The 17315-nt window shown below is 33.9% G+C and overlaps 1 protein-coding gene across 3 annotated transcripts; it reads left to right on the forward strand.

Annotated features, from left to right (window-relative positions):
- The first annotated feature begins 11169 nt into the window (after positions 1-11169).
- Positions 11170-14476, forward strand: LOC107486050 (protein NONRESPONDING TO OXYLIPINS 2, mitochondrial). Of its 3 annotated transcripts, none has more exons than XM_021140228.2 (4): positions 11170-11425; positions 11543-11661; positions 13797-13837; positions 14102-14476. In XM_021140228.2, exons 1-3 carry the CDS (start codon positions 11271-11273, stop codon positions 13814-13816), a joined length of 294 nt encoding a protein of 97 aa, XP_020995887.1. In that variant the 5' UTR covers positions 11170-11270; the 3' UTR covers positions 13817-13837; positions 14102-14476. The 3 variants fall into 3 exon arrangements, with proteins under 3 accessions (XP_020995887.1, XP_015962087.1, XP_015962095.1); XM_016106609.3 differs by lacking the exon at positions 13797-13837 and adding an exon at positions 12437-12497 and having other exon boundaries at positions 11183-11425; XM_016106601.3 differs by lacking the exon at positions 13797-13837 and having other exon boundaries at positions 11177-11425.
- The last annotated feature ends 2839 nt before the right edge of the window (positions 14477-17315 follow it).

Genomic DNA, 17315 nt, shown 5'->3' on the forward strand with positions numbered 1-17315 from the left:
AAATTTGAGACTTTGTTTGAAACGTTATTTTAAAAATAATGGATTATGATTTGAATTAGATTATTGATAAATGAATCATGTTTGAAATTATTTATTAGGAAAACTATTATATTTTTTAGTGTAATTTATTTAAGAAAAGAATTATGTTTTAAAGTCGATTTAAAGATAAAAATACTTATGTTTTGGAAATTAATTAAATAAGTAAAATTGGAGAAGTTTTAGTGGATTTAAGAGAAACTTGAATTTCGATTGACTAATTTCACTTTAGGACGTTTTAGGAAAAGTTTGAAGTATTCTTTGAAATTTTGATTTAGCAAATCTAAAACAATTTCTGAGCCCTTGGAAAACGTTTTAGATTTAAGAATGAAATTAAAATTGGTTTCCAGTTCAAACGATTTAGTTTTGGTTTAAGTAAGTTGGTTTTGAAATTGGTTCGGAATATTTGGATACATGACTTGGTTTTGGTTTAAATTCTATTTCTTTATTTTTAATTATTCAAATAAAAAAGCTAAGGTTTTAGAGGTTTTAATTGAATTTAAGGAAATGAGTCAGTTTATTCTTCCCTAAAATCTTGAAACTCTGCTGAGGGATTTAAGACCAAATCTTGATTTAGAATGAATGATTTTGAGTATTTCAGAAGAGATTTTGAATTTGGCATGGTTTTGAATTCGTTTGGGAGTTTTGGAAAGACGTTGCAAAAAGTGGCTCTGTTATGAAAAGAAATTGATTTGAGAGAAAGTGATTCTTGAATACGTTTGTTATTTGAAAGTAAATGGGCCAAGGATGAGTTTGATTATGATTTGAGACTGATTTGGAAACCTATGATTGAATGATGAATATATGTTGAGATTAGGGACAAGTTGAGAATATGACCAATGACAATTGAACTGTTTTCAAAATGATATTCTATTTTTGACTGGTACATATGTATTCCATAAAGCGGCCGAGCACTATATCTCTGGAAAAGTGAGCCGAGCACTATATCTCTGGGAGTAAGTGTAAATACGGTGATTAATCCTGTATGCCGAACAATCTTTCGGTTATAAAAGTGAGCCGAGCACTATATCTCTGGGAAAGTGGCCGGGCACTATAACCCTGGGGAGGGTACCCCTTTTTATAAACGTAACTAAAAGTGACATTCTCATGGGAATGTGTTGGGTTGTCGTTGAACCGATAATATGATATCATAGCCAGTAGGACAAAAATTCATCATATGCATCTATGTGATATTATTTGGGTATGTATATTGTAATTGGTTTGCCTATGTAAATAATTATGATTAACTGCTAATTGCTATACTTAATGTAACTGCTTGATTGTGTTTGAACCTCTCTACTTGTGTTTGTGACTGAAATTGGTTGGATTGTGGTAGATTGGATGTTGATTGAGTTGTGTGAATCGGAGACCGTGTTTGATTATGTGATAAGCCTGAGGCCGTGATTGGTTTTTGCTTGAGGTCTAGTTCTGTATGAAAAATCAAACTGATTCAGCATAAACTTAATGAACATATGCTTGGAACAGGTATTGTTTAGGAAAATATTTAAGAGTTTACAAGAAAGGAAAAAGGTTTTGGATTTTGAGGAATTAATCAAGTTCTCTTTTAAAAGGTTTTTTGGATTCTTTAATATGAACCTTTGGATTTTAAAAAGGCACATAAGATGAGCAATGATCACTGTACTTTAAAAATAACTTTATTTTATGTATTTTATTAAAGCAATTCTGTAACCTTATAGTGATAACTAGCGAAGACGATGTTCTCACTCCCCTACAGGTTTTCTCTTTTTCAGGACATGGTTGAAGATATTATGAAGGCTTTACTTCTAGTTTTGTTATATGATATGTTTTTGTATTGTTTTAGGTGTTATACTTTTCTCCTCGTCTTTATCTTTACCAATTTTATAAGAGAGAGTTATGTGTATTTTAAGTTTTATACAGGCTCCTATTATTAAACTAAATATATTTAGAGTCGTCGTAATACCTAAGCTATCAAGTGGCGTAGCTGGAAGTGTGACATTCTGAAAGTGAGGGTGTTACACATCGAATGGTGATGCTGGACGCGATTTGGCGCTAAACTCCAATGTCGCAGAGTTTAGCGCCATGATGCTAGAGAAAAAGTATAAACTATTATATATTGTTGGAAATCTCTGAAATTTGGTTTTCTAATGCCGATAGTACCGAATTAATTGGACTTATATAGCTCGAGTTATGCTCATTGGAGCGTGAAGAGGTCAGGGTTGACAACATCCACAAATTCTCTTTATACTTATCTTTAATTCTTGGTTCCTCCTTGTTATTATGCTTCTCTTTTCCTAACAAGTTCCTATAAGAATCATGAAACTAAGAAAATTAAAGTACTAATAGAAAAGTCTTGAAAATCATATAATTATTAAGTAAAAGTCACACCTTTTCTATAAAAAAATGCTAATGAAAAGTGCTTAAGATGCTCACGCATCAGTGTGGCGACAGGCCTTTTTTCTTGTAATGATGATTTAACCATGAGACATGGAAAAACAAAACAAAAGTCAATGATTTAGTTTGTGGATCCAAATATTTTGAAGGTATAAATAGCTCGCACTAGCATGGGAGTGTAGCAGAGTGAAGAAATGAGTGATAGTTTCTTAGCACTTGTCCTTTGTAACAGAGAGATTAAAGAAACTAGGGAGGGTCTCACCTTTATTGAAAAGAAGAAGCTATATGCTATATTTATCATGCCATCTACAACATTTGAGAGTTGCAAGATAATATTTTACAAAAAACTGGGTTATATAGAGAAGGGAAAGTGGGTCAATTATTATATAGGATTTCAATTGCAATTGGGCAATGATTTGTGAGTTCTATTCCTTTGAGATTTTGAGTTATAGAACGATTATGACTTGCAAGAATATTTCATTACCATAAAAGCTTTTCAGAGATTTGTACGATAAAGTTATATGCAAAACTTGAAGAGGTGGTTCCAATTTCGGAGGATCGGTTCCAAATCCTCATTCTCTAGGCACAATTAGAGCTTCAAATTCAACACCTGTGGATTTAGCTCCTACATCATTGGTGGCATCTACTTCTTTTGCCGTAGATTTCAATTGTAAAGTGGACCATGCATATGACATAGGAGATAATTGCACATTTTGTGAGCCTGCGCTTGCAATATCATCACCTATTAGGGTGGCTAGAGATTCCATGGATGTTAGGAAGGCAGATCTAAGAGAAGAAGTGCTTGGTGATCACGATGACGATGAGGAGCCTCCTACGATTGGTGTTGCTAATAATGAGGACAGAGGGACTATTCCGGTCAGATCCGCCAGTGGTCTGTCGGAACGTGCAGCCAACCCTCAATCTTGATGTTATGGCTGAGTAGGAATTTCCTAAGCTAGAGATTCCATGGATGTTAGGAAGGTAGATCTAAGAGAAGAAGTGCTTGGTGATCACGATGACGATGAGGAGCCTCCTACGATTGGTGTTGCTAGTAATGAGGACAGAGGGACTATTCCGGTCAGATCCGCCAGTGGTCTGTCGGAACGTGCAGCCAACCCTCAATCTTGATGTTATGGCTGAGTAGGAATTTCCAAACTTAGGCTATAGGATTGGCCAAGGTGAGACATCTCAGTTCCTTCATCGACTTATACTCGATGCCCCTATGGTAATTTCTGACTTTCCATGGTTTTGATTTGCACATTAATCATGGTATTACCAAATGAAATAAATTCATTTTTTTAACCTTATAAAATTAGCATATTTGCCATGAATTATGCATGATACCTTACCATATAAGCTGTGGTATTTCTCTATGTTTTATTCTAAAAAATTATAGAGAAACCACAATTTATATTAAAGATGGGAGGACAAAATTATAGTGCATTCAGTTTTAGGACAATCTAATAATATTGATCTTCAACTAATTTAAATAAGTAAATTACCCATATATAATAAGAATACGAGACAGATTTAGTGTCCAATTTTTTTTCTAAATGTATAACCTATAAATTTTTTTTTATTATATCAAAGACTTGAACCGAAAGTCTTTTTGTTAGGCTATAAACAACTCACTATCTCAATCAATTTTATTTTTATTATTTTTACATCTATTTAATAAATAAAAGAGTAAATCAAGCTTAAGTTTCTATTGATACATTAGTTATTACAAATGAAAAAGTGTAGTAGAAAAAATAAAAAAAATATAAAAAAGTATTGTTAGATAAAATTAAATTGCACAAATATGTATAGATAATTAATTTTTTTTATCCATATTTTTATTTGCAATAGGATAGTTATTTTGAGAAGCTAGACTTCTTAGCATGGCAAATTAAAATAGGCCAATTCAATTTACAGAATAGTAAAAAATATTTATTAAGAATTTATAACAAACTTCACACAATTAATAAATAATTTGATTAAAGAAATTTAATATTATTCATAACGGGTTGAAAAAAATATATAATAACCCAATTCATAATTTTATAATTTATTAACTTCTCCTTATCAAGAGTGATGACAATTTTATCCTAAAAAGTTAAAGTCCAATCATGTCATATATGCAAAATCTAATCTTGGTGTCTCCACCATATATACTCTAATCTTATCCATAGAAATCAAATTCCCAAAATTCTATATTTAACTATAATCATTACCTATATATATTTAGTATGATCAACTATTCTAAATCACTATTGTCACTAACAAATCTAATTTAAAAATTCTAGTTAACAATTCTAAATCACTACATTAACTAACATTTATAATCTAATAATTTTAAATTACTAAAAATTCTAACATTTTAAATCTAACATGAAGAAAAAAATTTGGGTAGTCACCTCCTCATTGATGTTACCAGCAATACGAGCAATTTTATCTAGTCTATAGATTCGATTTGGATCGTCCTCCATGATCGCAGTTTTGAACTTTATAACTTTCTGCCCTTTGGATTCTCTCTCATTGTTAATAAATTGAATCAGAGTAATTTGATTTACTCTTTATCTCTCTCTTATAATTCGATCTTGCCTATTTCGATTTACCATAAAACGAAGCACTCTCTCTCCTTTTTTAATAAATCGAATTAGTCGATTTACCTAGATTTTTACATTTGTGCACAAATTGAATTGGGCATATTCGATTTATGTGTATATGCTTAAATTAAGTTTGTCTGATTTGATTTACATAGATTTATTTAGGACAAGCGTGTAACCAATTTTTATTTAGAACATTTGCATAATTTTGGCTTCCAATCAATTTATTAACGTAAATTACCCAATTTTTAATACATAAAGAAATTACAACAGAATAAAATTTTTATTTTGATATGTCATTTTTATTTTTTGTGTGTGAATCACTTAAATTCTAAGACTGCGTTTGGAGGAGAGACTAAGACTAAAAGACAAATACTGGGAGATAGAGATTGAGAGACTGAGACTAAATTAAGTTTTTGTATTGTGTTTGGTGAAAAAAGGTATAGGACTGAATTATATCTCAGTATCCTATTTGATTTAAGATAAATACAGAGACTAAAATAAACAAAATTACTTAAATAACCCATTTTTCTTTCCCCTTCTTCTCAAATTTCTTTTTCTGTTACATTGCCTTGTAAAGACCCAATTTTTGGTAGGTTTGAATCACTACCAGTCCTTAGGTGTTTGACGGAAGCCAAAAGTAGGTTTGGAATTTTTCTGAAAATAGAATTGGCGTTGGAAGTATAGTCCAAACCCAAACAATTGACCAACATCAAAATTAAAAAATCAAAGATGTCACAATTAACACAAATTAACCGGGTGTTTTGAAGTCTCGGGTCGTCTCTGTAGGAATTGCAATGAAGTGTGCAATTATTGACTATGAGGGAATGGGGGTTGAGGTAGCAATTGACAAGAAAATAAAAAGACAAGAAAGTAAATGAGCTTACAAGGAATTAAATGAAAGCAATTACAATAATAAAAAAAGGAAATTCAAATGCTAAAAAGACCCCCTTGGCAAAGATTGAGAGTTAAGGTTACCTATCATAGCTATTGACCACAAGTATGGTAATTGTAAAGAATTAATCCCAATTAGTTAACGCTAACATCGAGGATAAGTCAAAAGGGCATAATTGATCTCAATTCACAAGTCCTAGCCAACTCACTAATTAACTTAGTGAAAGAATAGCGTTAGTGAAAACCAAACCAACTAACAATTCTAATCACAATTAGTCTCAGACATCAATGACTCAAGGTCACCTAAGTCTTCAATCACAAGTCAAGAGTACTAAAATCTACTAAAAAATCCAACCAAACATTTTATCAAACACTTGCAAGGCATAAAAGGAAAGCATAGTAAAATAACAAGAAATATAAAATCTACAACTACCCAAATGCAATAAAGTAACAACTAACAATTAAAGAAAGTAATAATGACATGAAAACATAAATTGCATTAAATAAAATCAAAACTAAACAAGAGTCATGAACCTAAAGGCAACAAAATAAAGGAAATAGCAAGTAAAACTAAAGGAACAAAGATACAAGAACAATAAAGTGCAAGAAAAAGTAAATCAAGAGAAGAATTAAAACCTAAATTTAAGAGAAAGTAACCTACATCTAACCTAATTCTAGAGAAAGGAGAGAGCTTCTCTCTCTAGAATATGACCTACAACATGTTTCTATTCTACCTAATTGCTCTCTCCTTCTTTTCTCTTGAATTAGGCTTGAAATAGCTTCAGAAATGAGTTGAATTGGGCCCTGGAACCCAAAATTCGCCCCCAACGTTTTGCATTAAATAAAGTCATGTGCCAGGACTTGTGCATACACACAGGTGTGTGCGTACGCACACTTGCTGATTTTCTTCTCGTGAATACACACGCATAACTGTGCATACACACACTTGCTGAAGAGCTCCAAACTCCATTTTTTTCAAGAATGCTCTACTTTTGCATGTTTTCTCCTCTCTTCTTCAATCCATACTTTGCCTTAGAAACCTAAAATTACTCAACAAATACATCAAGGTATTGAATGGGATTAAAGTTAATGAAATTTAGTAATTATAAGACCTAAAAAGCATGTTTTTACTTTTAAGCACAAATTAGGAGAAAATTATGAAACTATACTATTTCAATGAATAAATACAAGAAAAGGAAATGAAATCCACTAAATTAAAGCAAATAAATACCATGAAAAGTGGATTCATTATATCCCCACACTTAAATAATGGCATGTCCTCATGCTATACCAAAGAAGGATACAAGAAAGGGGTACCAATATTTATTCAATGCAAGTAAACTACCTCTATGCAATCTATCTAAATGCATGCAACTACTTAGTCAAAATAAGTCAATTTCCAATAATACATATATGAACATAGGGTTAAAGCAATCACAATCAAATCAACGATTGAATTGAGTTATTGAAAAGAATTATAAACTTGCAAGATAAGAGATAAAATAGGTGAAAACATAGAATTGAGCAATCAAACCCTCAACGAATGTGTATACACTCTAATCACTCAAGTGTTTAGGATCAATTCACTCAATTCTCCTCTAATCATGCTTTTTAAGATTTGTGTTTTATCTAACAATCAATAATTATTGAATGCATGCATACAAATATCATGAGGACTTTCAAAGGTTATTATGGGGCTAGGGTCAAGGTAAGATTGTATTTGGTCAAGTGGACTAGAATTTGAATCTTTGATTAACTCAAACTTTTCACGTAACTTATGACAACCTATTTAATTCTAATGCAAAACTAGCTACCCATTATTCACTTTTTCACAAACTCATACATTCTTTTCAATTCACAACCTATATGCATTATTCTTATTACTTTCCTTTGGGGTTAACATTTGTCTCTTTTTTATTGCTTTTTTTCTCTTTCTCTTTCTCTTTTTTTTTATTTTCTTTCTTTCTTTTTTTTTTAAGATAAAATATATACAAAAGTATCAATGCATACGGTTTAAACATTCAATGCATGAGTATGTACTCAATTTCCAAGATCTTCAATAAAAATACAAAAATACACTTTTATCTCATCCCATATTCTCAAACTTCTCCACACTTAAATGATGCACACTCTCACTAGTCTAAACTAATCAAAGATCCAAATAAGGAACATTTATTGTTTTTCACTTAGAGGTAGTAATGTGCTAAAATTAAAAACAAATGGGGATCAACATAAGCTCATCAGTGTCACTTCTGAGTAACCCTAGAACCTTCTAGACTTTTTAATATTTAATACATGTGAGCCTTTCGTACTAACAGAATCGTGTATGTTACCTTATTTTTATCATATCATTTTCTTTAATAAACCCGCTAACAACAACCAAAAACATGATCAGAGATATACAATATAAAATAAATACTAAACTAACAGCAAAATCAAATACGACGAGATTATAGAAAAGCTTTCCTACATATGTACATCTCAAATTAGTTCATACAAACTCGACATACTTAAATATATATTCATATAGACCTATATACAACTGATAACTTTCCAGATACCTGGTTCATGTAAATCCTAGGTTGGTACCCGGGCTAACAAAAGAAAATATTAAGTCCTATTCCTAAAAAATGCTACAAAAGTGAAGGAAACAGAGTCTAAGGAACAAAGACAATCTACCATACAGTCCTTTAATTTCACCGCGATGCACAAGTCTGCCAACATCATCTCAGGACTAGTCTTGAGCATCTCTCGCAGCATCTTCTGTAGAGTCTTAAAACACATACTCTTCTGGTACCTCTATGAATAGAACTCTAGTGGCAGCGACTAAGTCATGATCTTCCATCTATGGAAAAAAAAAGGGGTGAAAACCTATATAACTCCCAGTAGGATGATATTGTAAACACACATCTTTTCCGTCAAACTTAGAATCCTGTCTCTATCGTATTATTTATTTTCATTATGTGGTCACTCATCTTGCTTTTACTATTTCTTCTATCAGAAAAGAAAAAAATTGAACATATTTGTATAAATTATTTTTTAAGTATAAATAAGTTTATAACATGTGTTCTGAATTTCTAATTGACATTGTTATTTATTTTAGAATAATATATTTATATGACTAATTAATTTATTAAAAAAATTATAATATAATTATAACATAAATTTTAAATTTCAAATTTAATAATTTAAGAGACAATCAATATAATAAAGATATTATCATACATTCGTACTAATATAACAAAAAGAAATACCATAATTCATAATTATTAATTTTTCTATGACCACTAAATTTTAACTTGACCATCTCTATTATTTTGTCAAGTACATAGTAATAACAATTCGTCTGACCATACTACATTTTCTTGTTACATCGAAAAATAATTTAATAAAAGGTTGAGTAAAAAGAAAAAAAAAGTGTGCATAATATAAAATAGTGAGAATACAAACAAAAAATAAAAGAGTTTAAAAAAATTGTGTTTAAAGAGTGTTCTAATCAACAAGAAAACTATAATTATGATTCAGTTTAAAGATATTTTATTTTTTAACACTTAATTTTTTATCTAATTTTTTGGTATAATAAGAGAGATTTATTTATTGTCATTTGTCTATATCACGATTTAATTACAAAAGCAAAAAAAAATTTCACATTTTTAATCACTATAATAGTTTAGCAAATATTTATAACCTCATGTTAAGCTAAAATTAAAAAAACTTAGGTTGCGAAAATCAAATCGGTTAATAAATCGGTAGGATAATTTGTTTATTGGTTCAATAATTCGACCAGAATTTAACTGGAATTCAATCGGTTTAATTAAATATTAATTAAAATTTCAATATATAATTTTAAATATTTAAATTCAATAATTTCTAACCTAATAAACTTTAAATTTCAAAATTTCATATATTAAATTGTCTACAATTTATCAATAAAAGTTCATAAATAACTTTAGACATTAAAGTTTATAACTAAAATTGATCAAAATATACGTAAATGACAAACACATAATGTTCTACTACCAAAAGAAATAACATTAACAAACAAATTTTCAGCTAAACAAAGATACTAATTATCAGGAAATCAACAAGCCAACAACATATTAATAACAACATCGTCATCATTTCAAAAAATAAGCATTTCATAATAAGCAAACATCAACAAAATCAGTATTATTAACTCAGCAACTTAGAATTAAACCTAACAACTCACAATTAAACCCAACTTAACAACTCAGAATTAAACAAATAAAAATAAATTAAAGATCGAGAGAACCAAGCAGAGAGCAGTATTATTAACTTAGCAACTCAGAATTAAACCTAACAACTCAAAATAAAACCCAACTTAACAACTTAGAATTAAACAAGTAAAAATAAATTGAAGATCGAGAGCTCCAAGCAGAGAGAGCCTTCGCAACGTCGATGCTATGAGCTCGACCTTCATGCGAGGAGAAGGGTTTCGGCGATGAGTTTGAGGCTTTGAGCTCGACCTTGAGGCCGAGAGAAGAGGAACGATGAGAAGAACCCGCAACAAGCGACGATGGCAAGGAGAATGATTTGGCTGGAATGCGATGAATGATGGTGGCTACTTGTTGAAGGGGTAGGTTGCATAGGTTTAGGATTTCTTTTCAAATTTTATTCAATTTAGGAAGAGTGAGAGACTTATAAAGAGATAGGGTTTCGGTGTATTTGGCCGTTCTCCCCCGTTTTTCTTTTAAATTTAACCCTAAAACGACGCTGTTTTGAAGGATGTTTCCATACTAAAAATCTTTCAAAAATCATATCGATTCTTGTGATTTATCGATTAACTGTTAATTCGATCAATTTTCAAACCGATTTTTTGTCAAGTAATTTTTCTTATTAATAGGATCAACTAAAAGACCGATTTTTTATTAATCCAATTAAACCGGTCGATCGGATCCAATTTTCAGAACCGTAATAAATATCTCGCATACTACTTAAATTGAATATTGGACAACTAACATCAGAAGCTTCCTCCGCGGTGGCGATTCTGGTTCTGTTCCAACTGGACTGCCTTGAAATGCTCTGCGTCTAGTCCTCCCTCCTTCTATGAGCACACTGCCATTGAGAATCCATGATGCACTTCCACAACAGCTCCTTCCCATATGAGAGGTTGCTCCGCTCAGTGGTCGTGCTGCTCTGGTCCCCGGTTTCCTTGTAAAAGAAGAAAACCAATTGTTGGCGCATTATTCATAAACCAATTACTAGTTCTTATGGACTGAAAGGGCAGGCCCAGTCCAATTGAAAGCCCAATAACCCACTCCACCTTCAGAGAAGAAAGAAAACACCATCGACGTCGTCGGGCATAACGCAAAACCCTAAACCCTTTCCATCGCGCCGTTCTTACGATCCTCTTCATCAATGGCTTCAGCGTGCAGCAGAATTGCGCAAAGAGCATATTCATTTTCTTGCATAAAATCAAGCATCAAATCTACTCTTCGCTCTTCATCCTTCTCCAAGTCAGCCACCAACACCGCCACCACTTCTTCTCCTCTTTGCCGATCCATTTTAACCAGGTTCCCCCTCCCCCCTCCCCTATGACCCTATTTCCAAGTTCCTAAGGAAAACTAGATCCAAAAGGGATCGGAATTTTTATTTCTGAAGTGTTGTTCTCGTTGTGGTGGTTGTTGTAGGGTTGCTCCGGAACTAAGATGCGCGCAGTCGTTGCTGCCGCTGCATAGTGCGGTTGCGACGGCGAGGATGACGTCATGCCTGAGTACAACATCTCGGAGCTGCCGAGCTCTATCACAGGGTACTCTCTGCTGCACCTCTCCCGGCCTCTAATACTTACTTTTTCCGCAATAAAAAAATCTTCAACCGTGAGTCGCCAGTTTCCTTGCTTCATAGATTGAAGTTTCTCTATGGATTTTTTCTTTTTTGACGTCTTGTTTTATGCTGTGTTGTCAACTGTGAGTTGTACTGAGTAACAACATGATTAGATATAGGATTAACTTTCATGAAAGATGGCATTATTTTTTCTTCCTGATATATGCTGCTCTAGACATATAAGAAGGAAATCTGAAAACATACTAAGCTCTTGAAGTGGAAAAGACATTGATTTTTTTAAAAGATGCAATTGTTATATATGGAGTAACGTTTTAGGAATGTGCGTTTATTATTTAAGGGTGAACGGAACGACTACAATGAACCAACAGTGGTTACTTGGAAAGGGTAGATAGATCGCTTAGATGAAATCGAGACTTTGTTCTCTGAGTTGATAGAAAGTTGCAATTGGTTTCGGCTTTCAAAATTTCCTGTTCACCAATTGAACTTTGTTGAACGACTGGATCCTTTTATTGGTTTGTAGCACAATCGTGACGTGTAGTGTGTCTATGCTCGATACTATCTAGAACATTTAAATGTGTTGGAAGTTGGAACAACCTCGCGCATGGTCTAATTTGACTCTAATTTATAGAGGGGGCATTGTCAGCTGGGTAGGTTGGTTTTGTGTATAAAACAATATGAAGGCCAAAAATTTCAAAGTGAATGTGATGTTATAAACTAACTGTAAAATTTGGTTCCTGCAGGCACATAGTTAATTGGGAGTTTGCGGGACCAGTCACTTTTGACCTACTGCCTCATTACCAAGTATGAAAAAATTAAGTGTTCTTTTAACATTTAATAATAATATCTTCAGCAATCTTATAATACAGCTTTATCTGTTTCAAAAAAAATGCTCTGCTTCCATTTCCACAAATGTATGCTAGAATAAGAATGGATTTCGTGTGCAGTAATACCCTCTTTTCTTTTGTTTTGGAATCAATAAGTGGAATTGAGAAGTTTAGGAATGAAATTATGTTTGGTGGTCAGAGACTGGAACTAAAATTTCAGTCTCGAGACACACGATTTCAGTCCCTTCAGTACCTCCAGAAAGTTGGGACAAAAGGAATTGAAATTTCTGGGGATAGAAATTAAAACTTTAACAACATTTTCTTTAATAATTAAGGGTGTTTTAGTAAATATTCTTATTTTCATCTCCATATTTATCTTGAATCAAACAATATCAAGACATAATTCAGTTCTGTACACTTTACACCAAACGTAATACAGAGACTTAATTTAGTTTCAGTCTCCCAGTCTATATCTTTCGGTCTTAGCCTCTTTTCCAAACGCAGTCTAAAATCTAAATGTGATGAACAATTGAAACATTAGATATGGGCATTTTTGGCAATCTATTTCAGTTTGATGTGTTACGTAGGCCTATAGAAGTCCTAGTAAGGAGGAAGGAGAGTAGATAAGATGGTGGTTAGTCTAATAGAGGTGGTGGAGGGAGATTTGGAAACCTTGGAAGAAACAAGAATTTAGCATTCTAAATATGAACAGGATTTCATGCATCATCTAATCATTGTTTGTTGCCAATCTCACCTATTGGGTCAACACATAAATAATTGTGGTAGTTGTTGTATCTTGGTTTGATTCCCCATTGGATTAGTTGCAATGTTTCTTCCATCTATTAGTTCAGTATGATGATTTTGGTGTGGTGGATGCAATATTCCAGAGAACTTTTCATTGTGAGATCAATTTATTACCATACTCACACTGTTCCTTAACCTTAACAAGTAACATATGTAATTTTAATAAGAAATCTTCAAATTAATAGAATAACCATGCTACGAGATGACCCTCACACCTTTCTTTTGTGTTAATTATTTGCTTGTATAAATCTCGTCAGTTGTTTACTGGTGGGATATATTAGGAAATAAAAGGAAAAATGTAAGGAAACTGAAATTTGGAGTGCATTAATGCTAAATAGATAATTAAAGACTTTTATCGAATAACCTGATTTTTGGATGAGAACGGTTGGCTTAAAATTTATATAAATCAGATGATCCTTTTATAGTAAATAAGTATCCTGTTGGTAGTTAACAAAACTGCTACTTTCGCCAGATGGAATTGATGGGACGTGAGAAATGCATGCTGTTCTTAAGGTGGGATATTTTTCTTTGTTGTCCAAAGAGTTTGGAGAATCGTAGATAACAGTCACCTCATGATTTGTGTCTAGTGTCTATACATGTTTGTGAGTAAAATTGTACAAACACCATTGGTATGGATTAAATGATCTTAGATCTTCCAGTTGCCATGTTTCAAGTTGATCTGTTGATGTTCTTTCACTCTTTGGCCCTTGATTATGTAAGCATTCTTTATTTTCTCCGGCATGTTTCTAACTGAGACTTTATCTATTTGTTCTATAGAGCTCGGTCTATCAGTTCCAAGGTAACATGCTAGAAGTGAGACTGAAGAAAGCCTTTTACATTTGTGAGGTTGGATTTTGTAATTCTGCTATGTCAATACCCAAAAGTTGCTATACTCAATTTTATTTTTTCAGGCTGAGAATGATTTTGTTGTTGAATAATGGTTACTCGCCGGATTATATAAATTTGATTAATCAATATGCTTAATTAAAGCAAACTCTGGTTCATCAAGAAATGGAGGTCAAGTATAAAAATTGAGGTAGACTGATGTTTCAGTGGAAATAGGTATTTGTATCAGGTCTTCAATTTCTATTTTTATATCTTAGTGCATCGAATACTTTCCAAGAATTTAAATATATTTGTTTTCCAGGGAAACATATTTTTCTTTTTTGATTCCATCGATTAAAACTGAAGGCTAAGTACAAGTTGATTACACTCGAATAGCCTTTTGCAAACACCATAACTAAACACTTGCGAAATTAAATTACACATCTAACTAATGAATATGCAACAATATTATATCACACTACTGATAATGATAACATTAATGGTCATTATTAACTCGTTATTTGTATAGTTATTACTTCATTGGTGCTAACTCTAGTCCTACAAAATTCTTTTATACAATTGTTGATACCCTAGCCTAATAAGTAAAGTCAGACCTAATAAGTAAAAGGCCCACCAAGAAAGGTAGCTTCGGCAAACGTGCCTGAAGAGGTTGGATCTTGCAAAGGAGCGGATCTCTCTTGCTATCTCGATCTTTCCTAAAAGATAGGTATTAACGAACTCTCAAGATAAAAGGAATAGTTATCTATCAAATAAAGATGGAACTACTCCAACAAAGGTGGTTATCGACTATACTATAAATATACTGACACTCTTTAGATATAATATACATTTCAATCTACAAAAAACTTGCCTAAAGCAATTGTTAACTTAAGAATCAGAGTCTCTTGCAGGGACCATTTCCCCTCCCCACCTCCTCGTGAGGAACTTGGTCAGGTGGCACCTCGACATCAACAAGTCGGACGCTGTCATACAAAGGGATCTGGAATTCACGTTCAGGTCCAAATCAACGTTTCAGGTAACCCTCAGAACATTGGCGCCGTTGTCGGGGACATAGAATTCATCCTTTAACCGCGGCGGATCGCCAATATGAAGACGGCCATACGGCGTCTGAATCTGAAGCCGAGCCCCAACTAGAGGGCCATGCCATCATACTACCTCCACCACACCAAACGTATGGTCCTCATGGGGAAGGGCCTTCAAGAAACCCTTACTCTAGGCGAATTCATTCGGAGATCCACCCTCTCGAAGATGAAGAGCCTCCTCAGACAGCAAAGATATTAGGCCTAGTCCATGGTCAACAAGAATGACTAGAACAGCTGGAGCATGAGGCTGAATGACAATAGGAAGTAGAACAGGAGTTACGAAGAGAAGTATGACGACGAAGGGAGCTAGAAGAAAAACTCTTGAAGTTAGAGGTCGATCTTCGAAATCGGGGTAATCGAATAGACCGGAAAGAAAGCCCTCTCCCTCTAGATGGAGAAGACTCATTCATAAAAGAGATCATGCGGGCTGAAGTTCCTAGAAATTTTAAAACCCCCGATATGGATCTCTATGATGAAACGACCGATCCAAGACATTACCTCAGCAATTTCAAAAATCGGATGTACCTAGCCGACGCTTCTGACGCCACCCGTTGCAAAGCCTTCCCGACCACTCTGACTAAAGCGAAAATGAAATGGTTTGATAACTTAGCCCTCAGGTCGGCAATTATCTTCGACGACCTGATAAGGAAGTTTCTGACCAAATTCTCCATCCAAAAGGATAAAACAAAACACGCCCTGAGCTTGTTAAGAGTCAAACAAGAGGTCGGGGAAACCCTCTGAGATTACATGGAAAGGTTCAATAAGGAATGCTTGGAGATTCAAAATCTGCCTACTGAAGCTATGATCATGGGATTAGTTAATGACCTTAAAGAGGGGCCATTCTTTCAATCCATATCCAAGCGGCATCCAGTCTCACTAAATGAAGTCCAAGAAAGGACAGAGAAATACATCAACATGGAGGAGAATTTCCGATTAAGGAAACCTTTTTCACAACCAAACCTGCCTTATCAACCTCGGGAAAAGGAAAAAACCTAAAAAGGGGAAAGAGCAAAACCCAGAGAAGCTCCGAAGATACCACAACTACACCCCCTCTAGGTCTCTCTAGAGGATGTTTACAAGAGATATGCCACACAGAGAAGCTTCCACCTCCTCGCCCGATCAAACATAAGAGGTCTGAAAACCGGACTAAATATTGCGAGTCACGCTCTATGGACATTCCACCAACGATTGTTATGATTTGAAGAATGTCATAGAAAATTTGGCCAGAGAAGGCTGTCTAGACAAATATTTGGCTGATAGATCAAATGACCTGAGGAATAGGAGAAGAGAGGAGGAAGGAGGATGACAAGAGCGTCCACCTCAAACTCCGGAGCGACACATACACATGATCAATGGGGGATTCGCTGGAGGAGGAATGTCAAAATCATTACGGAAGATGCATCTCAAAGAGGTATACCAGGTCAGGGAAGATAGTCGGCTGCTCGACTTACCCACCATCTTGTTCACTAAAGAAGACACCCAAGGAACAACACTCGGGCATGATGATTGGTGCACGAAATTGCAATCACACTTTTGCAATCCGCACAACTAACCAGCAAGTGCACTGGGTCGTCCAAGTAATACCTTACGTGAGTAAGGGTCGAATCCCATGGAGATTGTTGGCTTGAAGCAAGCTATGGTTATTTTGTAACTCTTAGTCATGATATAATATCAATAATAATTTTTAGTTTTAATTGGCAGTAAATAAAAAGTATGGATTAAATAGTACTTGTTATGCAGTAATGGAGAATATGTTGGAGTTTTGGAGATGCTTTGTCATCTGAATTTCTGCAACATAATGCTTGCTCACTTTTATAAATGCAAGGCTCCTTCCATGGCAAGCTGTATGTAGGGTGTCACCGTTGTCAATGGCTACTTCCCTTCCTCTTAGTGAAAATGGTCCTCTACAGTTTCCCGCATGGCTAATCAGCTGCTGGTTCTCGATCGTGTAGGAATAGGATTTACTATCCTTTTGCGTCTATCACTATGCCCTACAGTCGCGAGTTTGAAGCTCGTCACAGTCATCCCATCCCAGATCCTACTCGGAATACCACAGACAAGGT

The sequence above is a fragment of the Arachis duranensis genome, chromosome 1 (assembly GCF_000817695.3).
Source record: "Arachis duranensis cultivar V14167 chromosome 1, aradu.V14167.gnm2.J7QH, whole genome shotgun sequence".
Classification (NCBI taxonomy): Eukaryota; Viridiplantae; Streptophyta; class Magnoliopsida; order Fabales; family Fabaceae; genus Arachis; species Arachis duranensis.